This window comes from Dama dama, chromosome 20, assembly GCF_033118175.1.
Source record: "Dama dama isolate Ldn47 chromosome 20, ASM3311817v1, whole genome shotgun sequence".
NCBI classification, from domain to species: Eukaryota; Metazoa; Chordata; class Mammalia; order Artiodactyla; family Cervidae; genus Dama; species Dama dama.
The window spans coordinates 72,697,452-72,725,232 of NC_083700.1; the positions used below are offsets into that span (position 1 = coordinate 72,697,452).

The 27,781-nt window shown below is 35.5% G+C and overlaps 1 protein-coding gene across 1 annotated transcript in view; it reads left to right on the forward strand.

Annotated features, from left to right (window-relative positions):
* Positions 1-27,781, forward strand: part of ANKRD13C (ankyrin repeat domain 13C) — a 90,285-nt gene that overhangs the window by 18,571 nt on the left and 43,933 nt on the right. The window contains exons 2-5 of the mRNA XM_061121629.1: positions 10,859-10,900; positions 16,719-16,823; positions 22,684-22,769; positions 23,930-23,975. Of these exons, the coding sequence (XP_060977612.1) occupies positions 10,859-10,900; positions 16,719-16,823; positions 22,684-22,769; positions 23,930-23,975 (279 nt within the window). The remainder of the gene's footprint in view (positions 1-10,858; positions 10,901-16,718; positions 16,824-22,683; positions 22,770-23,929; positions 23,976-27,781) is intronic.

Below are 27,781 nucleotides of genomic sequence, written 5' to 3' on the forward strand. Positions count from 1 at the left end.
GTGGTGCAGGAGACCTGGATTTGATCCCTGGGTCTAGAAGATGCCCTGGAGAAGGAAAATGGCCGCCTACTCCAGTGGACTTTCCTGATACCTCAGTCAGTAAAAAATCTGCCCACAGTGTGAGAGACCCAGGTTCGATTCCTGGGTTGGGAACATCCTCTGGAGAAGGCAGTGGCAATCCACTCCAGTATTCTTTCCTGGAGAATTCCATGGCCAGAGGAGCCTGGCAGGCTACAGTCCATGGGGTTGGAGAGAATTGGACACATACACGCCTAGGAGTAAACCTCCCTAAGGAGGTAAAAGACCTGTACTAGGAAAACTATCAGACCCTGATGAAAGAAATTGAAGACTAAATACACAGACAAAAAGATATACCGTGTTCATGGCTTGGAAGAATTAATATTGTTAAAATGGCTGTACCACCCAAAGAAGCCTACAGATTTATTGCAATCCTTATCAAAACACCAAGGGTGTTTTCCATAGAACTAGAATGAATAATTCTAAAATTTGTATGGAAACACAAAAGACCCTGATTAGCAAAAGAAATCTTGAGAAAGAAGAACAGAACTGGAGGAATCAAGCTTCCTGACTTCAGACTACTATAAAACTACAGTAACCAAACAGTATGATATTGGCACAAAAAGAGACATTTAGATCAATGGAACAGAACAGAAGGCTCAGAAATAAACCCACATTGGTCAATTAGTCTATGACAGAGGAGGCAAGAATACACAATGGAGAAAAGACAGTCTCTTTAATAAGTGATGCTGGGAAAACTGGCCAGATTACATGTCAAAGAATGAGATTAGAACAGTTTCTGACACCGTATATTTACTAAAATAAGCTCAAAATGAATTAAAGACCTAAATGTAAGACCAATACTTCTGAAGAAAACATAGGCGAAACACTCTTTGATGTAAATAGTAGCAATATTTTTTTGATACGTTGCCTAAGCAAAGGAAATAAATAAATGGGACCTAGTTAAACCAGAAAGCATTTGCATAGCAAAAGAAACCATTAACAAAATGAGAAGACTACCTGTGGAATGGGAGAAAATATTTGCACATGATCTGACCAACAAGGGGTTAATATCCAAAATACATAAACAGTTCATACAACTCAACATAAAAAAAAAAAAAAAAAAACCTAATTAAAAAGTGTGCAGAAGGTCTGCATAAACAGTTTTCCAAAGAAGACATACAGATTGCTAAGAGGCATGTTAATTATCAGAGAAATGCAAATTAAAATCACAATCATCTCACACTTGTCAGAATGGCTGTCATCAGAAAGAACACAAATAGTAAATCAATTGTACTCTAATAAAAATTGAAAGAACACAAATAACAGATGCTCACAAGGATATGGAGAAAAGGGAACCTACACTGTTGTTAGGAATGCAAATTGGTGTGGCTGCTATGGAAAACAGTAAGGGGGTTTCTCAAAAAACTAAAAATAGAACCAGCAGTTTTACTCTTGGGTATTTATCGGAATGAAACTGAAAACACTTATTTGAAAAGATACATGCACCCCCAGTGTTCATGGTAGCATTCTTTACAGTTGCCAAAATATGAAAGCAACCTAAGTGTCCATCAAATATGAATGGGTGAAGATGTGATTTATATACAATGGAATATTATTCAGTGATAAAAAAGTGAAATTTTGTTATTTGTAGCAGCATGGATGAACTTGAAGTGAAATAAGTCAGAGACAAATACTGTATGATATTACTTATATGTGGATTCTAAAAAGTAAAATAGACCAGTGAATATAACAAAAAATAAACAGTCGCAGATATAGAGAACAAGCTAATGGTTATCAGTAGGGAGAAGCAGAAGGAGATAAGAGGAGGGTAGCAGAATAAGAGATACAAACCACTATGTACAAAATAAATAAGCTATAACGGTATATAATATAATACAGGCAATATAGCCTATACTTTGTAATAGCTATAAATGGAATATAACCTTTAAAATTGTGAATCACTGTGTTATACACCTGAAACTTACATACTATTGTATGTTAGCAGTTTTCTAATTGGGTATCAGACTAGTTGGGTTTGAGTCATGTGTCTTCCCTGGTTCATGTTCTTAAGGTATGACATTTGTTACTAAGAGAAAACAGTAGTGAAGAAATTCCAAAAATAGTAACTACGGCGACATCTGGTAACTAAAGTGAAGAAAAGGACTTTCATACATACTTGGAGAATAGTGAAAATCGTGTTTTATTGTTGTGTTGGTGGTAAAGGAAAGAAAGCTATGAGTGTCAATTGCTGGTAAAATTGAATTTGAGGTAAAGTGATTTGAAAGTGCTAAGAGAGTAATTCTATTTTGATAGAAGGCATGATCATTAGCACTTACAAAGTTATTGCGTCTTTATGCACTCATCAAAAAAGTATAAAAAATAGCAAAGTATTAATGAAGATAGAGAAAAGTTAACAAACAAAATCAAAGTAGGACTTCTGCCTCTAGTGATGAGCTAGATAATTAGGACCAGTCTTCTTTAGAAGCAAATAAGAATAAAATCCCAGCAGAACTATTCAGATCCCTAAAGGATGATGCCATCAAGGTTTTGCATTCATTATGTCAGCAAATCTGGAAGACCCAGCAGTGGCCACAGGACTGGAAACGGTCACTCCTCATCCCAAGTCCCAAGAAGGGTAGTACCAATGAATGTGCTAACCATTGGACAGTCGCACTTATCCCCCATGATAGTAAGGTCATGCTTAAAATATTGCATGCTAAGCTTCAGCATTACGTGAACCAACAACTTCCCTATGTCCAAGCTGGGTTTAGAAAAGGGAGAGGAACTAGAGGTCAAATTGGCAACATTTGCTGGATTATAGAGAAAGCAAGGGAATTTCAGAAAACATCTCTCTCTGTTTCACTGACTACGTTAAAGCCTTTGACTGTGGATCCTGACAAACTGGAAGGCCCTTAGAGAGATGAGAATACCAGACATCTTACCTGTCTCCTGAGAAACACATGTGCAGGTCAAGGAGCAACAGTTAGAACTCTGTATGGAACAACTGACTGGTTTAAGATCGAGAAAAGAGTGTGACAGGGCTGTCTGCTGTCACCGTTTGCTTAACCTTTACGCTGAGCACATGAGAAATGCTGGGCTGCATGAGGTAAAAGCTGGAATCAAGATAGGGGGGAGAAACATCAACAGTCTCATGTGCGAATGATTTGCTTTCTAATTGCAGAAAGCAAAGATGAACTAAAGAGCCTCTTGATGAGGGTGAAGGAGAGTGAAAGAGCCGGCTTAACTAAATATTAAAAAAACTAATATCATGGCATTCAGACCCATTACTGCATAGCAAATAGGGGAGAAGGTGGAAGTAGTGACAGATTTCCTCTTGGGTTCCAAAATCTCTGTGGACAGTGACTGCAGCTATGAACTCAGAAGACGATTGCTTCTTGGCAGGAAAGTGATGACAAACCTAGACAGTGTGTTGAAAAGCAAAGACATTACTCTGCCAACAAAGGTCCATATAGTCAAGGTTATGGTCTTCTCAGTGGTCACGTGTGGTTGTGAGAGTTGTATGGTAAAGAAGGCAGAGAATGCCAAAGAATTGATGCCATCGAGCTGTGGTGCTGGAGAAGATTCCTGAAAGTCCCTTGGGCAGCAAGGAGATCAAACTAGTCAATCTTAAGGGAGATCAACCCTGAATAGTCATTGGAAGGACTGATGCTGAAGCTCCAGTATTTTGGTCATCTGATGCAAACAGATGACTCTTTGGAAAAGTTCGTGATGCTGGGAAAGATTGAGGGCAGAAGAAGAGGGTGTCAGAGGATGAGATGTCTGGATGGCATCACCAATGCAATGAACGTGAACTTGGGCAAAGTCTGGGAGATGGTGAGGGACAGGGAGGCCTGGCATGCCGCAGTCCACGGGGTCACAAAGAATAGAACACAACCGGGTGACTGAACAACAACAACAAAGAATAAAATATTCTACTTTAAGGGCATTGAAGATCTAATGAGGTAGGAAGGAACCCTTGGTCCAAGATCTGGCAGAAGATGAAAACCCAAAGAAGGGAGCCTAACACTTGAGGTTATTTTTCCCCAGTAGCTTTTGTGAATCCTGAAGAAGTGGTTAAGAGGCTGAGTGGTATTTTTGACAGTCTCAGTGAGCTAAGAGGACAAAAGATAGAGATTGGGCTTCCCTGGTGGCTTGGTGGTAAAGAATCTGCCTGCAGTGCGGGGGACCCGGGTTCGATCCTTGGATTGGGAATGTCTGGAAAAGGAAATAGCTATTCACTCCAGTGTTCTTGCTTGGAGAATTACATGGACAGAGTAGCCTGGAGTGCTACAGTCCATGGAGTTGCAAAGAGTTGGACACGACTGAGTGACTAACACTTTCACTTTCAGGGCCTACCAGGTGTGGGGTATCTCTTAAACATGCTGGTCTTTGGGATGAAAACTTAAAGAGCTACAGCTTGGGAATAAGGGTCAGTTGCAGCTAACTCAGCTCTGATACAGGGTGAATCATACTTTTGAGTCATGAGGGCCAGAAAAAAAGTGTCAGTCCCTGGGTTAGTCTAGTATCCCCAGCCATATGGCAGAAGCAAAGGAAAGTCTCTGAAGGATTTGTTTCTTAGGCTTCAAGATTTTTGCATAAGGAGTTAGTTAAATATCACATTCAGCTTATAATTAAAGATGGCCAGCATTACAGGGAAACTGGACAACATGAATGAGAACCAAAGAGAAGCAATAAGAGAAACAATCATCAGAGCTTCATTTATTGTAATTATTATTAGATAGAGACTATTTTTTATTATTTGATAGAAGTATGGTTGATTTAGAATGTTATATTAGTTTCTGGTGTATTGCAAAGTGGTTCAATTGTTCATATGCATACTCTTCCAGATTTTTTCCATTATAGTTTACTATAAGATACTGAATATAGCTGTCTGTGCTATTTACAGTAGGACCTTGTTGTTTATCTGTTTTATGTATAGTAGTTTGTATGGACAGAGACTTTAAATGACAATGTTTATGATTTTCTTGGAGGATGAGAGACAGGGTTGAATATTTTAGTAGAGAATTGGGAAGTATGAAAATTGAAATAAAATATCTGGAAAAGAACTAAGTAGAAATTCTCAAATGGAAATGTATAATCCTGAATTAAAAACTAAATAAATGTGCTTAATAACAGTTTAGATCCTAAAGAAGACCAAACTTATGATCTTGGAAATAAGTCAGAGGAAAATACAATGAAAAAGGGAAAGAAATTTTTTAAAAAATTAAAAAGATAAGAGCAGTTCTATGTTAATTGAACACCAGGAGAGAAGAGAGAGGATATGGGGCTAAACAAATATGTGAGGAGACAATTGCTGAGAATTTTCAAAAATTGATGAAAGTTACCAATTCAGAGATTTAAGAGCCCAGTTCAGTTCAGTCACTTAGTCATATCTGACTCTTTGTGACCCCATGGACTGCAGCATGCTAGGCTTCCCTGTACATCACCAGCTCCCAGAACTTACTCAAACTCATGTCCTAGAGGTGGTGATGCCATCCAACCATCTCATCCTCTGTTGTCCCCTTCTCCTCCCGCCTTCAATCTTTCCCAGCCTCAGGGTCTTTTCCAGTGAGTCGGTTCTTCGCATCAGGTGGCCAAAGTATTGGAGTGTCAGCTTCAGCATGAGTCCTTCCAATGAACATTCAGGACTGATCTCCTTTAGGATGGACTGGTTGGATCTCCTTGCAGTCCAAGGGACTCGCAAGAGTCTTCTCCAACACCACAGTTCAAAAGCATCAATTTTTCGGCGCTCAGCTTTCTTCACAGTCCAACTCTCACATCCATACATGACCACTGGAAAAACCATAGCCTTGACCAGACGGACCCTTGTTGACAAAGTAATGTCTCTGTTTTTTAATATGCTGTGTAGGTTGGTCATAACTTTCCTTCCAAGGAGTAAGCGTCTTTTAATTTCATGGCTGCGGTCACCATCTGCAGTGATTTTGGAGCCCAAAAAAATAAAGTCTGACAGTGTTTCCACTGTCTTCCCGTCTATTCCCCATGAGGTGATGGGACCAGATGCCATGATCTTAGTTTTCTGAATGTTGAGTTTTAAGCCAGCTTTTTCTCACTCTCCTCTTTCACTTTCATCAAGAGGCTTTTTAGTTCTTATTCACTTTCTGCCATAAGTGTGGTGTCTTCTGCATATCTTAGGTTATTGATATTTCTCCTGGCAACCTTGATTCCAGCTTGTGCTTCTTGCAGCCCAGCATTTCTCATGATGTACTCTGCATAAGTTAAATAAGCAGGGTGACAATATACAGCCTTGACATACTCCTTTTCCTATTTGGAACCAGTCTGTTGTTCCATGTCCAGTTCTAACTATTGCTTCCTGACCTGCATGCAGATTTCTCAAGAGGCAGGTCAGGTGGTCTGGTATTCCCATCTCTTTCAGAATTTTCCACAGTTTATTGTGATTCACATAGTCAAAGGCTTTGGCATAGTCAATAAAGCAGAAATAGATGTTTTTCTGGAACTGTCTTGCTTTTTCAATAATCCAGTGGATGTTGGCAATTTGATCTCTGGTTCCTCTGCCTTTTCTAAAACCAGCTTGAACATCTGGAAGTTCACGGTTCACGTATTGCTGAAGCCTGGCTTAGAGAATTTTAAGCATTACTTTACTAGCGTGTGAGATGAGTGCAATTGTGCAGTAGTTTGGACATTCTTTGGGATTGACTTTCTTTGGGATTGGAATGAAAACTGACCTTTTTCAGTCCTGTGGCCACTGCTGAGTTTTCCAAATTTGCTGGCATATTGAGTGCAGCACTTTCACAGCATCATCTTTCAGGATTTGAAATAGCTCAGCTGGAATTCCATCACCTCCACTAGCTTTGTTCGTAGTGATGCTTCCTAAGGCCCACTTGACTTCACATTCCACGTAGCTACCATATAGGACAGTGCATGTATAGGATAACCACTGTAAAAATAGTAAAATAAATATGTACGTTCCATCCACAGACAGAAAACCAAAATGGAAATAATGAAAATAATCAATTTAGAAAAAGGTAGGAAGATGAGAAAAAGAAGTGTGGAACTGGCAAGACAAATGTTGAAAATACAGTAGAATGCACAATGCTGGATGGTAGAGTTAAACTCCCGTAATATCCCTAGTATTGCTCAGCTGTAAAGAATTCGCCTGCCATGTGCGTAGACCTGGGCTCCATCTCTAGGTTGGGATGATGCCCTGGAGAAGGGAACGGCTACCCACTCCAGTATTCTGGCCTAGAGAATTCCATGGACTCTATAGTTTGTGGGGTGGCAAAGAGTCAGACACGAATTGAACAACTTTTACTTCAGTATGATTAAGTATAATATATGAGACTGGATTAAATGCTTTAACAGTTAAATGATAAATACTATCTTACTGTATGAAAAAACACCCAGCTGCATACAGTTCGAACACATCTGAAGTACAACAACATATAAAAATTCAAAGTGAAAGCAGTGAAAAATATATTCCATGTAAATACCAGTAAAAAAATTGGTATAGTTGTGTTAACATCATGTGGTTGTAGTGTAGTCATGTCCAACTCTTGCACCCCATAGACTGTAGCCTCCCAGGCTCCTCTGTCCATGGAATTCTCCAGGCAAGGATACTGGAGTGGGTTGCCATGCCCTTCTCCAGGGGATCTTCCTGACCCAGGGATGAAACCTGAGTGGGTCACCATTTCCTTATCCAATATTAACATCATAGTAGAATTTAAAGCAGAAAATACCTGAGAGGTGCTTCAAGATGAAAAAATCATTAATTGAACCAGGAAAGTATTCAAGGATTTGGTTTGTAATTAATTACATAGGCTGAAAATATACCAAGCAAAAATTGCTAGAAATAGAAGAAGATATAGAAATCTCCATTATAGTGGGAGATTTTAGCTTTCTTCTTTTTTTAATAAGCTGACAAGAAAACCAGTAAGGATACAAAAAATATGAATAACACAAACTGGACCTAGTATATTTATTTGAAATGTTGCACCCAAAACTCTCAGGTTACTTGTTGTTTTCAAACATACAGAAAACATTTACAAAATTGACTAAACTTGACCATAAAGCAACTTTCAACATGTTTCAGATTGAGATTATATTGAGTCTGTTCTCTGATCACCTTGCAATTAAACTAGAGGTTAGTAATCAAAAGATAAAGATATTAGGAAACGGTGAAAAACCATGCATCTAAGAATCCATTTTGAGAAATTAGGAAAAGAACAACTTAATTTACTTAATTTCCCAACTTAAGTCTATTTTACCCAAATAACAGAATAAAAGAAGTAATAAAAGCAACAATTATTTAGAACAGACGTTCAGTAGCAACATGCCAAAACTTTGTCCTTTAAAAAGGTGTGTAAAATTAACCTCAGACTGATCAAATAAGAAACACCAATAACAGATATGAATGAAAAGTGGGGCATCTGCATAAATTTTAATGTCATTGATAAATCACAGAAGGATATTTATGAACAAAATGTATGACAATAGATGACAATTTAGATGACATAGACAGAATCCTAGAAAAACATTGTCAAATTGTACACAAAAAGGAATTAGAAAACATCAGTACTCTTGTCATTATGAATCCATAATAAAAATGTTCACTCAAAGGAAATTCAAGGGCTAAATGGTTTTATAAGCATATTCTTATAAACATTTAGGAAAAATAATATGAAAACTTTTACAGTTACATTACCCAATTATGGAAATATTTGAGTGTGCACCCCTTGCCTAAGGTAATGCCTTTTGTTTGCATTTTAGTGATATTTTTAGGGTTTGTTGCTATCAGTCAGAGCTTTTTCTCATGCTTTCATTCACGAATGCTTACTGACTGTATTTTGAATGTTATATGTGTATTGGAAGCATTTTATATACATAAATGAACAAAATATGTATCTAGTTGTACTGAGGTTAATATCTAATGAAGGGGACAGATGTTTCTACATAAAATAAAAAGTATAGTTTAGTGTGAAAAGTGCTTCAAATAAGGAGGCATAGAGTGCTCTGGGAGCAGTGCAGAGGGACATCTGATTGTCTGGAGAAGGCTTCAGTGGATAGATGATGTTTGAGTTAAGCCCTAAAAGGTGAATATTAACTTGCTAGGCCAATGGGAAGGAATATTTAGGAAGAATTAACAAAATGTGTGTAAAATATCAAGAATCTCGACTATTGCAGAGTTTATTGCATGCAATTCAGATGAAATATGGGGTAAGAAAGAAAACAGAAGGAAGGAAGGTAAGGGCTTATCTCAAGAACCTTTTATGCCATGTTAAAGATAAACTGTGGACCACAGTCAAGCCTTTTAAGTGAAACTGCAACATGGTCAAGTTTTTGTTTTAAAATTATTTTTCCAGTTTAGAGAGGAGATTGAAACGGGAATTAGAAATGAAAGTCCAAAGTAAAGGCTTTGGTTTTGGCCTAGTGTTGAGCTGTTTATGGCATCAGTTTGTCAACAAGTTTTGTTTACTTTTTGTGACTACTTTTTGGTTTTGATAGAGATTGTCATAGAATGTGAATGCAACACATGAAATTAGTTCAATATTTAGGAAAGGTGGAAGACAATCTTATTCTAGACCAATCAGATTGGAAATTGATACTTGTATATGTAGATTTCTTTTTCTCTGGAGCTGATCAGAAACAACTCTTTATAATAGCAAGGTACTGATTTTAGCAAAACAGAAAATGTATCTTCTACAGACCCACCTAGATTTAGCATACTGAGACAGAGGAAATTGTTTACCTTTGCAATATACTCTTTTTTTTCTAATTGAAGTATAATTGATGTACAACATTTTATTACTTTCAGGTATATAACCTAATGTTTTCGTGTTTGTATATAGTGAAATGATTACCACAAGAAGTCTGATTAATATACATCGCCAACATAGTTCAGAATATTTTTTTCTTGTGATGATAGCTTTTAAGATCTACGTTTAACAACTTTCAAATGCAGTATAATAGTAACCATGCCATATGTTACATTCCCATGACTTAATTTTTTAACTGAAAGTTTGTACCTTTTAATTCTCTTCACCCATTTCACCTGCTTTCCCACTCTTCACCTTTGGCAATCACCAGTTTGTTCTCTGTGTGTGTGTGTGTGTGTGTGTGTATGTATACATACATATATATATATATATGTATGCATGTATGTATGTATGTATTTTTAAAAATTCCACATATAGGTGAGATTGTATGGTATTTGTCTCTATCTGACTTGTTTCATTTAGCATAATGCCCACACGGTCCATCTATGTTGCTGAAGATGGCAAGATTCCATTCTTTGTTTAATGGCCAAATAACATTCCATTGAATGTGTCATACATACAGACACACACACATTTTATTTGTTTGTTTGTTTGTCGATGGGCACCTAGGTTGCTTCCATATCTTGGCTATTGTAAATAATGCTGCAGTGAACATGGGGGTGAATATATTTTTTCCAGTTAGTGTTTTCATTTCTTTTATTTTTTTAAAACTTGAGGACAGGATTGAATCTTACTGAAATGAGCACGGATGAGTGTGTAGTAGGTATTTAAACTGTGTGCTGATTGAACAAAGGTAGATACAGAGAAATTAGCAGCAAAGGAATCTGACATCTATTTGAAGGGAAAGTCCCAAGAGCAAAATGGATATTTTTCATGGGAGGTGGGGGAAAGACAAGTAGGATATGCTGTGTTTAGAAACCATTGCGTCCTCTGACCTTGACTTTACCGCACAAGCAGGATCACATTGTAGTCACATTATTTTTGCTTAAAATTTGTCAGTGAACTTTCTGAAGGAGCTGAAACCATTTAAAATATTTTTTCCAGTGTTTTTATACTAATCTGATTTGTTTTTGTTTCTGTTTTAGGAAACACTCCTTTACATCTTGCTGTGATGTTAGGAAATAAAGGTTAGTAGATATTTTCTTTTTTTGTTGTTGTATAGTCATGTATAATCAGTTTTATTACTGCAGATGGTGACTGCAGCCATGAAATTAAAAGACACTCCTTGGAAGGAAAGTTATGAACAACTTAGACAGCATATTAAAAAGCAGAGACATTACTTTGCCAACAAAGGTCCGTCTAGTCAAGGCTACGGTTTTTCCAGTAGTCATGTTTGAATGTGAAAGTTGGACTTTAAAGAAAGCTGAGCGCCAAAGAATTGATGGCTTTTGAACTGTGGTGTTGGAGAAGACTCTTGAGAGTCCCTTGGACTGCAAGGAGATCCAACCAGTCCATCCTTAGGGAGATCAGTCCTGGGTGTTCATTGGAAGGACTGATGTTGAAGCTGAAACTCCAATGCTTTGGCCACCTGATTCGAAGAGCTGACTCATTGGAAAAGGCCCTGATGCTGGGAGGGATTGAGGGCAGGAGAAGAAGGGGACGACAGAGGAGGAGATGGCTGGATGGCATCACCGACTCAATGGAGATGAGTTTGAGTAAACTCTGGGAGTTGGCGATGGACAGGGGGGCCTGGTGTGCTGCAGTCCATGGGTCGAAAAGAGTCGTACACAGCTGAGTGACTGAACTGAACTGAATCAGTTTTAAACTGACTTCATACTTGTATAGTCAGTTTTAAAATTTTAAGATGAGTTTTATGTTTTGAATTTTAAAACATTCACCTGATTATTTGATTTGCTAATTGAGTCTAGGATTCAGTATATTACAAAACACAAATACTTTCTCATTTTTCATAGCACTTTTTTCAAAAAGTTAGTGGACGTCTTATACTAACCTTTATGCCTTTTGAAACTTTTTTCTTGTTTGGTTATTTTTCAAATAAGTATAATATCAGGAGACTCTTGTTTCCAAATATTAAGTTTTATTATTATAATATTTTTAGTATTCATAGTTTTATAAGATTCTTTAGTATGGACTATTTTTTTATAAACTCATAAGTCTAGGATTATTATGATAGATAATAAAAAGTTAGTACTTGTTTATTCTTCAGAACAAAAAAACAGCTCATAGACAGATGGTTTAAAAAATCTCCTTTTTTAAAAAAAAAAATTATTTATTTATTTGGCTCCACTGGGTCTTAGTTGCAGCATGTGAGATCTTAATTCCCAGACCAGGGATGGAATTTCTGCCCTCTGCAGGGGGAGCATGGAGCCTTAGCTACTGGACCACCACGGAAGTCCCAAAAGATCTACTTTTTAAGCCTATCCCTAGATGCCATAATTATCTGGATTCCCAGTTATCTTGAAAAGTGAGGATTCTAGGTAGCTGATTGGCAACCTTCTGAGTGCTCGATTTTAAAATTTTGGATGTGTTTGATAAAAATCTTTGGAAAGCATATACTGTTGAATTTTTAAACAAGATAATTTTTTAACACTTTTCTGATGTTCTAACCATATCATGAACATCTGTTATTGTTATATACTATAAAATAGCTGTTGCTGTGAAGTTTGATCTGAAAGATATTACTAGAACTTGCTTGTTGAAAAACAAAATTCTTTTGTTAGTTTAAGTTCATGTGTTTATGTGAAACATGATTTGTAGGAAATTTAATTTAGATTTTAATACTACATAAATTGCCCACCTGATGCTAAGAGCTGACTCATTGAAAAAGACCCTGATGCTGGGAAAGACTGAAAGCAAAAGGAAAAGAGGGCAGCAGCGGATGAGATGGTTAGATAGCATCATGGACTCAGTGGACAAGAATTTGAACAAACTCCAGAAGATAGTGAAGGACAGGGAAGCCTGGCGTGCTGCAGTCCTTGGGGTTGCAAAGAGTCGGACATGACTTAGGGACTGAACAGCAACAACAAAACTGGAGACTCAAAGTTTTAGTTAGTTATGCTGTTTATTTCCTACTTACAGAGAAGAGACTCACTCAAGTAACTTTTAAGTAAAGCGAGATTCATTAAGAGGCTGTATATTAAATTCAAGCTATGGGGACTATCTATGTCTCAGGAAAAGTAGTAACAAAGATAGTTTGGGAGGTCAGCAATCATTTCCCCCTTCCTCCTGTCTCTCCCCTCCCTTCTTTACTTTCTCCCTCTCTTTTTCTTCCCTTCCTTTCCTCCCTCCCCTCCCCCTGCCCGCAACCTTCCTCCTTCCTTCCCTTCATATATGTATGTTTATCTATCCATCTATATCAATCATCTTGTCTGTTTCTTATGGTGTATCTACTGTTCTTTATTTATATATATAGTATTCTGTCTTTTCTCGATTGATTTTTCTCTGTTTATTGAAACTGACGATGACCCAAAATAACTGTTCTAAGTTCCTAAATCTTGAAGGCTTTCTGATTTTAGTGTTCTCCACCAAATAGTTCAATTTCTTAGGTTCCTGAATTTCTGAACAGAAAGTTTGATTGGGCTAGTTCATCTTCAGCCAAGTCACAGTGATGAGTGACTAGCGACCTCATGAACTGTGTTTGTAATATGTAGTTAGTCATATAAAATTAGCTTTAGTGAGACTGACTGGGAGACAGTTGGGGTAGAGGAGGGTATCAAGAATGCAGAGGAAGAATATTTAGCAGGACTATTGGTAGGGCAGACCATGATAGTCATCTCTAGTATAGCTACCTTGGTGAAAAGAAAGATACAGTTAGCTAAATTTGACCAATAAAGGCTCATACCTTCTTTTGAAGAACATTGGATCAGAACTTTAGAAAATAACTGAAATGTATTCATTTACAATGTGCTAGATGGTTTTTCAGGGCTTTATACATGTTTACTCATTTAACATAGCAATCATGTGAGGAAGATAATATCATTGTCCCCATTTTACAGATGAAAAAAGTTAGCTCTGAGATGTTAAGCAACTTTCCCAGGGAGAAGTAGCAGAGTTTTGACTTGAACTTGGAGTATCTTAGGTCAGAGCCTGAATTCCTAATCATTGTGGTGACCTGCATTGCTCTGTTTTCACTGTGAATCATTTGAAAAGAAAATAGTCTAAATCAAAGTTAGCTAACATGTAGCCTGCTTCCCTCCTGTCTTTGTGATAGTCATAATTAATTTGATGCTAATTGCTGTTCTAAAAATAACACTTTAATAGTAAATATAGATTTATCAGAATTTGAATGTGAAATGAAACATATTTACTGTCCTAGGTCCTAATTTTTGGTGGAGGAAGTTTTGCTATGTTTCATCATAGGATTTTATCGGTCTATTCAAAATTGTTTCACAGAACATTTGTTTCATGGGAGATAATTTTAGAGGAAAATAGTGATTTGGAAAATAGTGGCTTAATACATATTAAGCAGGTTTTTTTTTTTTTTTTTTTATTGTGGACCTTCTTAGCACTTTTGAGGTGCTAATATTCATTGTGACATTCTGAATTGGAGCCTTCTATTATAGAGTCATTGTTCCCTGTAGTTATTTGGTATTTTCTATTTTTTACAAGTATCTTGAGAAGCTAGAGTTTTTGGGAAACACTTGGTTAGCTTATTCGTGATCTGCAAATAATACCAGTTTTTGCTCTTCCTGAGTCCTTTTCATGTAGAGTAGGTACAGCCATTAATATACCTATCAACTTATAATTTTCCATTTACATTTTTCCAGTTGTATATTCTTTTTCTACTTTTTCCTATTTGACCCTTTAATATTTTTGGCATTTGGTTGCATAGGCATGAGACTGAAATAGATGGCGGAAGATAAAACTTCTACCTTATATTTAATTCTGTACAGCAATTTTACATTCTACCTCCGTTCAGTCTGTGCTACTCTGTTCTCTTTTATCTTCTCCTTTAGAGATATGCTGTGTCTTTAGTGACTTCATTGTTGAAGGGCACTTTTTGTTTGTATAAGTATTTGTAAACACAGTAAAAATTCCCAGGGCATTCAAACATTTGTTGATTGAATTAGAGATACCCTATGACTTACACACTTGTATTTACTTCTTTCACTCATCTTAACCTACTGAATAACCTGTTGTTCACTAGTGAAGTCTTAATTTTTTCTGAATTTCTGGTGGATATATTGGCCAAGTTGGCTAGGAAGATTTTCACTTATGGATTTGAGTTGAAATGGAGAAGAACATTATACTTAAAGGAGATTTCAGTGTACATATATTTTTATATACTACTAGCAGACTTTCTTAAACACCTTTGTGAAATTTCTGTATTTGTTTTACTTACTTAATATAATTTCCTGCTAGTGTAGATATTTCTTCTATTACTAGGAATAGTGCTAATACCATTCTTCCTCCACCTCAGCTCACTTGCATTACAACTGTCATAACACTCTTTATTTCCTTCAGAGCACTTAATGTTATTTTTTTAAATTTACTACTTAATTATATTTTAACATAATATGTGAGCTCTCTGATTATCTCTCCTCTCACTGCTTATATCTAGGACCTAGCACTTAGAAATGGCATATAATAGGCATTGATAAATACATGCTAAAAGACTGATTGAATGAATGAATCATTCATTTAGGGAATTTAAGTTGGATAGCTATCTTAAACTTCCCATGAGCCTTGTTTCAGATGTTTTGCTGCGTGTTAATATGCTTATTATTTTTAATTTAAGAAAAATTTCCTCAATCTATACAAAGGTATATACCTTAGACTTTTTTTTCCTATTATAGAAAACTTATTCATGTTGTCATATATTATGTTAGTTCTTATTGTAAGACTTGGTCCAGATTACCACATGTCCTCAATGTTAAATGTTGGATGTGCCCCAGCCACTGAGTTGGAAACAGCAAGTATTATATAGATAAAACAGTTGAAACCACAAAATCCATTGATGAAGTACCATGTAAATTAATTTTCCCATGAATAACTGGAAATGTTGACAGTGATGATTTAAAACCACCACCCCTAAACTTACCAGCTAAGATCCAAGAGGCTGAGATCCCTCAGTGCATCCTAAAATATTCAGTGTTGAGAATTCCCTGGTGGTCCAGTGGTTAAAACACCATGCTTCCATTGCAGGGGGTGCAGGTTTGATCCTGGTTGGGGAACTAAGATCCTGTATGGGAAACTAAGATCCTGCATGCTTTGTGACTAGCCCCCAAAATCCAGTGTTTTGGGAACTTTTGTCCTGATCATAGATTTTTTTTTTTTAAATGTAATTATCCTGTCTCTGTGGCAGTCTTCAGTGTTCCTCTTAAGTTTCAGCAGGCAACTGTGCCTGGGCTGGATGGTGAGCCAAGTATACCTTTTTTAAAAATTGCCTTTTTTTGATTATTTTATTACCTTTTTACTTTTTTTTTCGGTTACTAGAGAGACTGTCTAGATTTGTCCTTATAAACAAGTTTTTGTCTCCTTTGGGTATTTTTCTGAATCAAACAAGCTGTAAAATTTGAAAAATAAGGGCTTATGGAAACATCAGTGATTTTTTTTGCAAATACTTTTTTTTCCCCTTGAAATAAATAATGAACTTTCCATTTGACCTTGTAGATAGTCCTCTTCTGGGTCCTACTAGTTAGTAGAAGTTTTTATGTAAATTACTTTTGAGTTTCTTGGGTTATTTTTTATAATATGGAAACATTCTTAAAATATCCTTGGGAACAATTATTAGGGAACATAATATTTTCTTTGCAGAGAGATCCAGTTTATTTTGGGGGACTAGAATAGATAATTCTTGAATCTAAGGATTTGAGATGGTTAGATACATAGGAATTTAAAAAATTACTTAATTCTCTATAGTACTGTGCTTATTTCATAGATCTGTTTATATTAACTTGATACCTTGAATTTTTACATGATTTTTTAATTTAGAGATTCTGAGAATTGCATGATGTTTGATATTATTACCATTCTATGTTTCAGAATGTGCCCATTTACTTTTGGCTCACAATGCTCCAGTAAAGGTGAAAAATGCTCAGGGATGGAGCCCGCTGGCGGAAGCCATCAGTTATGGAGACAGACAGATGAGTAAGCAATATGAATTACTATTGTTGCTGTGTCTTCTCAAAACGTGAAATGATGCATTTGACACATTTTTCATTCGGTGTAACTTTCCATACTTTGAAAAATTTGCAGCTACTTATAAACTTACGTATGAATTATTCTTGACTATATATATATATTACCGTGTATATATAAATGTGCCTAAATAAAATATTTAGACATACAAAATTATATTAGTTTCAGTTGTACAATATATTGATTATTTTTGTGTATTGCAAAACAATCACTGCAATAAATCTAGTTAATATCTGTCACCATACATAGTTACAGTACTTCTGTTTTTCTTGTGATGAGAGCTTTTAAGATCTACTCTTTTAGCAACTTTCAAATATGCAGTACAGTATTGTTAACTGTAGTCATCATACTGTATGTTATATCCCCATGAATTATTTATTGTATAACTAGATGTTGGTACCTTTTGATTCCCTTTATTTGTCTGTTCCCTGAATCTGCCTGTATACTATGCTCTAATTCTTAACTATACTGAGACCTAGTTGTCTTTTGTCTCTCTAGGAGTTACTCATGGTTTATACAGATATATGTATATCATTATGATATATTTGTGTAAGAGTAGCTTTAGGATTCTGTTAGCCTCTGTCTTATTTTTGTAGCACATCAAAAGTTAGTTTGGAAGGAAAGAGAGAGCCATGTGTGTTGGTTTGCAACCTTATCAGGAACTGATAGTCTTCATTTGGCTTTCAACTTTGTATTTTTTTTTCCCAGCTCATTAAGTAGCTTAACTTCTCTTACCTATTTTCAAAGTGGTCCACTCTTTTCCTTTGCAGTACTCAATACACTTTTAAATAATTTTTTTAAAAATTCATTTTTTAAAATGAATCATTTTTTAAATGAAAAAAATCCTTTAAAAAAATTAATTAATTAATTTTAATTGGAGGCTAATTACTTTACAATGTTGTAGTGGTTTTTGCCATACATTGACATGAATCAGCCACGGGTGTACATGTGTTCCCCATCATGAATCCCCCCTCCCACCTCCTGCCCCATCCCATCCCTTAGTGTCATCCCAGTACACCAGCCCTGACCCTGCCTCATGCATCGAACCTGGACTGGTGATCTGTTTCACATACGATAACATACATGTATTCAATGCTGTTCTCTCAGATCATCCCACCCTCGCCTTCTCCCACAGAGTCCAAAAGTCTGTTCTTTACATCTGTGTCTCTTTTGCTGTCTCACAGTGTCTTTTCCTCATAGTGTATCATAAAAGCTTTGTGAAAACTCAGGTCATCAATATGTTTCAGAAATGAAACATATTTCATTTCTGGCACCTAGAACAGTGCTTGGCACATGTATTTGTTCAATGAATTAATGAAAAAAATTAAAACTGCAAGGAAGATTTGAGATTAATCAAGAATTAAAATTTTTCTGAAAAGTATTATATTAGATTTTTATTTATTATCACTCTTCTGAGATGCTCAAAACTTTAAAATATTTTTTTAAGGAAGGTAATGACATTCATTGTAGAAAATTATTGAGGAAAAAAGCTGGTGACTTTTTGGTTACTTGGTGACTCAGTTGGTAAAGAATCCATCTGCAATGCAAGAGACCTGGGTTCAATCCCTGGGTCAGGAAGTTCTCTTGGAGAAGGAAATGGCAACCCACTCCAGTATTCTTGCCTGGAAGATCCCATGGACAGAGGAGTCTGGCAGGCTACTGTCCATGGGGTTGCAAAGAAGTGGACATTATTCAATGACTAAACCATCACCAATGACATTTGTTGTAGAAAATTAGGAAATTTTTAAGGAAAGAAGAGTAATAATTTCACCCAGTGATGACCATTGTTTATATGTTATTATATTTTCTTCTAGTTTATTTTTCTAGTCATGTTATTTTCCTATTTAAAACTCTTTAAAAATTCTTATTCTTAGGATAAAGACCAAAATCTTTTAACTTGGTTTATCAGATCTAGTATGATAATGTCCTTTTTTCATCTCCATCCTTATCTTGTTCTTTCCATATGGTTTCTGTTTGTCAGTTACTGACTTTTCAGTTTCTCATATTCATATGTCCTTCCCCTTTTGCCCCAGCTCCTCATAATTCTTCAGATCTCTGTTCAAATATAAGGAAGCCTTCTCTGCCTGTATACTATGCCAAAATGCTACCTGTCACTTCCATTAAGCAGTAAGCTTCATTAGAGTAGGGATTGTCTGTTGTCTCTTAAGTACCTAACATGCATCAGAAACATGGTAGGGATGTGCAATTAACTTTAACGTTGAGGATCTCATCTTCATTGAGGGAGAGAGACCAATGAATATTGTGCAGCATTCTGAAATATTCACAAAGTACTAGAGGGAAGCACATGAGGGAGAAAGTAATTTTGGTTTTGACAAGGTATTTGGTTTATTTAAGCTGAGTCTCAAACGATTTTAAGAGTTAATAAGGCAGATAAGGACATTCTAGGGCTTCCTTGGTGGCTCAGATGGTAAAGAATTTCCCTGCCAGTGCAGGAGACCTGGGTTCAATCCCTTGGAGAAGGGAATGGCTACCCACCCCAGTATTCTTGCCTGGAAAATCCCATGGACAGAGGAGCCTGATGGTCTACAGTCCATGGGGCTGCAAAGAGTTGGACACAACTGAATGACTAACACATATGCAAGGACATTCTAGCCTATGGGAGCAGAATGTGTAAAGGTGTGGAAATGTAAAGAACAAGGCCGGTTTTAGGGAACAATGTATACTTCATGTGGCTCCCTAAATGAGGCTATGTGACTACCATGGTGAAGGCTCCTTTACCATTAAAGGAGCCGCACCGACTGAGATCTGCTTTATGTGCTTTTCAAGGTTTTAATGTCAATCTCTAGTCACTACAAAACCTCAGAAGACTTTAAGGCAGGACTGACATTATTAGATAAACCTGAAGGCTTTTTAGTTGAATAGAGAGACAAGAGATTTTTAGAAAATCTTTAAAACAAATGTGGTAAACTTGACTTAAAGAAGAGACAGTGTTTACAAAAGTAAGGGATAGATTAGAAAGATAAATGAAAGCATCAACAGTGGTTGATTGTCTCTTGGATATGGATAGTAATGAAAGGATTTGGAGTAATTCCAAAGTCTTTATCATGGGTCAATGGCTGTCTCATTAATTAATTGATATACAGAAAATAGGGAAAAGAACAGTATGGGTTTTAATTAACTCGGGGTTAGGTTTGTTGAGTTTCTGTAGTACATCCAGGTTGCTCTGCTGTGCCGAGTTGCTTCCGTTGTGTCTGACTCTTGGCAACACTATGAACTGTAGTCTGCCAGGGATCTTTGTCCATGGGATTCTCTAGGCAAGAATACTGGAGTGGGTTGCCATGCCCTCCTCCAGGGGATCTTCCCAACCCAGGGATCAACCCATGTCTCCCGTGGCTCCTGCATTGCAGGCAGATTCTTGACCGCTTAGCCACTGGGGAATTCACATGAATTCTAATACCATCTAAATCCTCTAAAATGGAGAAGCCACATGAATTCTAACACCATCTAAATCCTCTAAAGCTAATTTTATTTTAATTTTCAGTCACTGTTAATAAGATTCTTATAATATGGGAGTACAAATATTGACTCCCCCAGATATGCTAATAATTTTGTCTGATTGTGTTCTGAGTGTCTCCATAAGTTGATGTTATATTTTAATGTCAAATCTCATAGAACAGGAATTTCTTTGCACACATCACTATGTTATATGTAGTTGGTGTCACTACATTTTTAATAATATTTGGTCATTTTAATAATTTTCTATGTATTAAATGTCTTCAGTCAGTTATAGTATATTTAGTTGATGGAAACTATATAGTTTCTGCTTTTAATAAAGATACCTTTTCTTTTTAGGAAATTAATTATTTTTGTTCTTTATGTGAAGGGGGATCTGTTTGAATCTGAAGTAAAGGTAGATTGAATAAACATTTATTAAACTATTTGCATTTATAGTGGAGAAGAATTATAGAAAGAATTCTACTATACTTAGATAATATAGTTTTGATATTAAATTATAACAAACATGAAGGTTAGTCAGAGTCATATAAATTTGAATTTGTAAAGAATCCTAATTTATCTAGGTAATTGGTCCTTAGACTATTTGTATTTTATAGACCAGAAAAGAATTTTATTTGAGGATTGATGTAGGTAGCTGAAGTTTTCATTTTAGCATCAGTTCAGTTCAGTCACTCAGTCGTGTCCGACTCTTTGTGACCCCATGAACCACAGCACGCCAGGCCTCCCTGTCCATCACCAACTCCTGGAGTTTACGCAAACTCATGTCCATTGAGTCGGTGATGCCATCCAACCATCTTATCCCCTGTCGTCCCCTTCTCGTCATGCCCTCAATCTTTCCTAGCATCAGGGTCTTTTCAAATGAGTCAGCTCTTCCCATCAGGTGGCCAAAGTATTGGAGTTTCACCTTCAACATCAGTCCTTCCAAAGAACACCCAGGACTGATCTCCTTTAGGATGGACTGGTTGGATCTCCTTGCAGTCCAAGGGACTCTCAAGAGTCTTCTCCAACACCACAGTTCAAAAGCATTAATTCTTTTGCACTCAGCTTTCTTTATAGTCCAACTCTCACATCCATACATGACTACTGGAAAAACCATAGCCTTGACTAGGTGGACCTTTGTTGACAAAGTAATGTCTCTGCTTTTTAATATGCTGTCTAGGTTGTTCATAACTTTCCTTCCAAGGAGTAAGCATCTTTTCATTTCATGGCTGCAGTCACCATCTGCAGTGATTTTGGAGCCCCCAAAAATAGTCAGCCACTGTTTCCACTGTTTCCCCATCTATTTGCCATGAAGTGATGGGACCGGCTGCCATGATTTTAGTTTTCTGAATGTTGAGCTTTAAGCCAACTTTTCCACTCTCCTCTTTTACCATGTATTGATGTATACATTCTCCACCCCACTATTACATTTTTTATCTTATTTTATTCAAGGCTAATATTTTCCCTTATGTCAGTAAATGTGAGAGATTGATTGAGTTTGCTGGTATATTTTAGACCTTCATTCTAGTAAACAAAACTCCTATTACCTAATTGTAGGCATGGTAGTAAGCAGTTTATATTGAGCCTCTATAGTAACTCTATAGTAGATTTTACTTGAGATTTACTATAGATTTTAATATAGATTTATTCTTACTTGACAAATGAAAAAAAGAAACTGAAGTTTAGGGAAATTAAATGTGTTCCGTATTGACACAGCTAATAAGTAGTAAAGCTGTGGTTTGCACTTAAACAATTTGTCTAAATATCTGTTAACTATTGAGAAGACACTGTGGAGGGTTTCAGGGTTTTTGTTTAGAGTGAGAAGTTCTTTTTACATATAAAATAGGGTTCATTTTAGTATTTTTTTATGCTATGTTGGTAGTATGTGAGAAAAAGTACAGTCTCAAGTGAAAGAACACATGTAACTAGTAACATTTTGTAGATAATTACATTTTTAGAAAAATAATATCTAGTATGATTTTTGAGATTTTCTATCTTTGAGATCATCTTTTAGATCAATGTTAACAACAGGACATTGCATCATCTGACTGAGGTTGGAAATCTTGACTCAGTCAGATGAAGCCTTGCTGATAATTAAAGACCACCAAAGCTAGTATGACTGGAAGTTGATGTTGAGGTATCTCCTTTCATTTTTTCTTGAGGATCATAACAGCTTTGCCAAAGGTGTTATCTAACATATTCATAATATCTGTATTATATCTGTGTGTAATAAGCCAGTAGTGTTTCTTAGCATGGTGACATTTTTTTTCACAATTTTTTTTGAGGTATAATTAGCATTCTAACATGGCAAAATTTATTTTAAATTAAATTTTTTTTTTAATTTAAATTTTAGTTACAGCTCTTTTAAGGAAGCTTAAGCAGCAATCCAGGGAAAGTGTTGAAGAAAAACGACCTCGATTATTAAAAGCCCTGAAAGAGGTAAGCTGAATTTCTTGACTGATTTTGTACCTGAACTGTAATTGCAAGTGTACTTTTAAGCATTTAAAAAATGCAGTTTAATTTTTCGCTAATTATTAAGGGTCAAGAAATAGTAAAAATCCTGCTTCAATTAAGCAGTGATGACATTAAGAAATACTGATTATAGTGTGTAATTTTATGGGAAGCATTATTTGCTTTGAACTTAGAAGGTAGATAAAGAATTATTGCTTTCAATAAATTAGGTAACAGCTCTAAGAAAAAAGAAGGTAAGTGATAATTAATGGAAGTAATTTTCCTTTGTCCTTTGGATTCAAAAATTTTCTATGAGCAAAAGCCTCTACTGCTAGTAGGGGCAGTTTGCATTTTCTCTATATAACAAAACTTTATCTATCCTACTTCATGTTGGTAGAGCTGGGTATAGTGGTACAGAAAGGGAGGGAGGTTTGTTTTCTTTTTTTTTTCTCTTTATTTTGGATGCCTGAAAAAACTGTGGGAGAAAGACGTATGACTATGTCTTCTTTTAGGTATGCTATTTTTTGAAATCTCAAGGGATAAAATTTTTTGAGACTATTTGATTAATAGTTCCTTGAACAGTTATAGTTTTTATTGTTTAGCTTCTAATTTAAAAAATAAAAACATTGTCTATAGATAATATGATGACATATTATTTCAGATTTAGAAAACTTGTGTTCTCACTTTATAGTAAAAAAGTTTCTGTTGCAGTGAGTGATTTTATTAGATCATTATGAGCTTACACAATAATCATTTTAGAAGTTTTTTTTATAACACTTCTAAAGTTATTAACTATTTTCACAATACTACTCATTTTGTTTTGGTTATACTGAGAAGTGGAATATTTATTGATGCAAATTTAAATGCCTATCAGTTTTATGTGATTAAAATGTTCTTGTAAAATCTAGAGTGGTATGTATTTTCCTTTGTAGATAAGTGTAGTAATGTCTGCTATTGTAATATTATTTTAAGTAATAACCATATATATATATTTTGGTTCTTTCTCCAACCCCATAATTGAAATTATTTCCTGTTTCTGTCTGTATATCTTTAATGATAACAGATTTTTTTAAAGCAAAATGTTAAGTAGGTATAAGAGCTGTTAACTAAGGTATGCATTTACTAATTATACATATTTCATTTCTCAGCTAGGTGACTTTTATCTCGAACTTCACTGGGATTTTCAAAGCTGGGGTAAGAATGTGCTATGTTTTACTGTAAAATATGTAGGTATGCAAAAATGCAAGTGCAAAAATAACTATTATATAGAAATGTTAAAATAACCAATACTTGCCGTAAAGAAATTTAAATATTTTTCATCCTGTTGAATATAATGGTTATAAAACCCTGTGTGTGTATGAGTCGCTCAGTTCTGTCCGACTCTTTGAGACCCCATGGACTATAGCTTGCTCGTCTCCTCTGTCCATGGAATTCTCCAGGCAAGAATACTGGAGTGGGATGCTATTCCCTTCTTCAGTGGATCTTCCCAAACCAGGGATTGAACCCAGGTTTCCCGCAGTGCAGGCAGATTGTTCACTGTCTGAGCCACCGGGGAAGCCCATAAAGCCCTATAGTAATATTTCATTATCCCACCCTGATTATTAACTTCCATAATTATTTTTTAAGGTAAAAAATTTTCTTATTTAAAAACGAAATGCTGGTTCAAATATAATAATTTAATGTGAGGAATTTTCAGAGAGAAGAGAAGAATAACTATGGGATTATTAGATTACTGAATTTAGGGAAATTTGACATACAGTATTTAGATACCTAAATGTGAAGAATTCGGTTTACATTAATTGATTTTGTCTATTTTGTCATCTTTCAATCACTTTTGCTGCTTTATTGCATACTTTATAGCCACTGTCTTAACACACTGTTTGGTTGCACACTATTCCACTTATTTATAAAAGATGTTAATTCCTAGATATTTTTTAGTCATTTTTTATTTACCTCGGTAAGGTAAGTTTTCTCTCTTCCTCATTTTAAACATGAGTCTACTTAGGAAACTTTTGTGTCCAAATAGGAAGTTTGATCCTAGTGACCTGTACTTTACTAAATAAATAACTATCCAAACAACTGACTTTTGGGTTAAACATTTTTTAATGTAATCTATATATAAATTGGATATAGTGTGCTTATGTGTGTTTTTTTAAAGCATCTGAATTAATCTTTATAATATAAACATTTGAATGCTTATCACCAAAATAATCATAAAAATAAACCATAAAATAATCATAACAAATCATATACTGACAGAGACCACTGTGGAGATGAATATTAATGTTTCATATTAATATTTTCAAACTCTTTTCAATGCTTATGAACATGTGTTTGTACACACATATAAATATAAATATATATATATATGTATAGCCTCAACATTAGTTTTTTAAATGAAATCACACAATTATTATGCATTTTGTCATTTTTACTTAATCTATCATAAATATCTTACATTCTAGTTCATGAAGAAGTACTTCCTTTTTAAAAAAAACAGCAGCATAATACTTTATGAGATGGGTGATTAAGATGTTTCTGTTTATTTAATCTCCAAATATAAAATTCTAATCCCTAAATATAATCAGTTACAACTTTAGCTTATCAGGCTGGTTTTGGCTCCATCAAAATCACACATACGGGAGTTCCCTGGTGGTCTAGTGGTTAGGATTCTGGGCTTTCATTCCTGTTGTAGGTGGTGGTGGTGTTGTTTAGTCACTAAGTCCCATCTGACTCTTTTTGTGACCTCGTGGACTGTAGTCCACTAGGATCCTCTGTCCATGGAATTCTCCAGGCAAGAATACCGGAGTGGGTTGCCATTTCCTTTTCCAGGGGGATCTTCCTGACCTAAGGGTCGAACTCTGTCGCAGGCATTGTAAGTAGACTTTTTACCACTGACTCTGGCCCAGGTTCAATCCCTTGTGGAGAACTGAGATCCCACAAGTGCCATGGTGTGGCCAAAAAAACTCACCCAAGATTTTCTTAACTCTGATAATGCTTTATGCTCTATCATTCAGAAGTCCCAGTGTCCTAGAATACCAAAAGAAAAAGATGTAGTAGCATTATGTAATAAGAGAACTCCAGGTTAGATTGGTCTAAAGTCTGGATACTATTTTTTCACTGTTTTTTTTCTATCTATAAAGACCCCAGTCATTCTTGGTGATCTTAGAGTATACTGGCTCTTTAATTGACTGTCTTAGTAACTGTTAGTGTTTGAATTCTAAAATTGTCACTTTATCTTGCTGAGTAAAATATTCTAAAATAGTTTAAAAGTGACATTTCAATTACATGAACAAATTGAAATGGATATAATTACTACTGAAATTGTGCATAATATCTGTAGTTGTAAACACATTGTAACTGTTGCATAATCAAGTTTATTATGTAACCACTGAGGTACTTGTTTAAAGTATTGCTTCTGGGACTTCCCTGGTGGTCCAGAGGTTAAGACTCTGAGCAGGGGCATTGGGTTCAATCCCTGATTGGAGAACAGAGATCCCATATGCCCCATGACATGGGAAAAATATAATAAAAATTATTTTTGAATAAATGTATTGCTTCTCTGAGAACTTGACTTTGATGCAAGAAAGTTAGCACATCTGGTTCATTGTTGATAAAGGTTTTTACTGATTTCATGTCACATTATTAGCACCTGATGGTTGGATGTCATCTGTCATTCTAAAAACTAAACTCAATGGCTAGATTTAGTTTAGATGCTTTGGATTAAAAAACATTGGATAATCTCTGTCATAAGATTTGATTATCAAGCTTTTTTTTAGAGTTTAGGCATGCTTCCTCCCTTGTTAAAGCCCCTGATATAAAAAAAAAAAAAAAAAGAAAAAAAGAAAAGAAAAAGGCAACCCAGAAATAAGGGCAAGTTAAGAAATACTGAGATCCAGGGCTAAGTTTAGTTTAGTGGTAGTGGAGCACAAAAACTCCACTCTTTCTCCTTCAGTGTTTGGCTGAAAATAGCCTCAGACTTGGTTAATAGCAAGTCTCAAGGCAACTAAATTATTCCAGAGTGAGTTTTTAGGTATAGAGAAGCCTTAAAGTGGAATCAGAAGTACTGGCTCCTGTTTGACATGGAAAATCACATATTTTTACTGAGCTTCAGCATTTTCCTTTTAAAAGTGGGAGTAGGAATAAACACCCCACCTATTTTCAAGTCTTTGTTTTGGTGTTGATGAAATGAAATCATGTTTTTGAAGGAAGCACTTTAGATGCTGTAAAGTGTTAAATAATTTATAGTATTATAATCACTACAAACTTAACATTATGCGTATGGCATGTTTCAACAGAAGAACTAATAGTTTTTTTCTTTATCTCATAATCTACAGAATATCTGTCCTGTTTTTAGAACTTTTTTTTTTTGCATATTACAGATGGAAAACATCAGGTCTAGACTCTTCTTAAAATCAGGGAGTAAGTGACAGCAAAGCCAGAATGCAAACTTAGAGACTATTCATTTTTCAGTTCAGTGGATTATACTGCCTTTGGAGTACTGTGTTAGACTCTCAGATACAGTTGAAGTAACTTAAGACATAGAGAGCCCAATTGTTCAGTTTACATAGGGGAAGAAAAAGTCATCACAAAATTGGGAAAATGCAAATTGCTTTGTTTTTGGAATGCATTGAAATCTTTTTTTTTTTTCTCTATGATATACCTTCTTCTTTTTTTTTTTTAGCTTTTGCTTTTCAATCTTCAAATTTTTTTTCCTCTACATTCCGCCTTTCTTCCTTTTCTGATAAGTGGGTATTGGTGTGTGATTCTGAATTTTGCTTTTGTAGTTTACCATACTACTTTAAAAGATGTAATAAGTTTAAATTAAGTTAGAGTGCTAGCTTCTTGTAATCATCTTTTTCCTACTGTATCAAATATTTAAGAACAGAAAAAGTAGATCTTAATTAATAAGTAAGAAAGACCCTCCCATGTTATCTTTTACTTTAAACAACCAGACACATTGGCAGAGATCACATTAATTAGACCTAAAAATGCTAGTA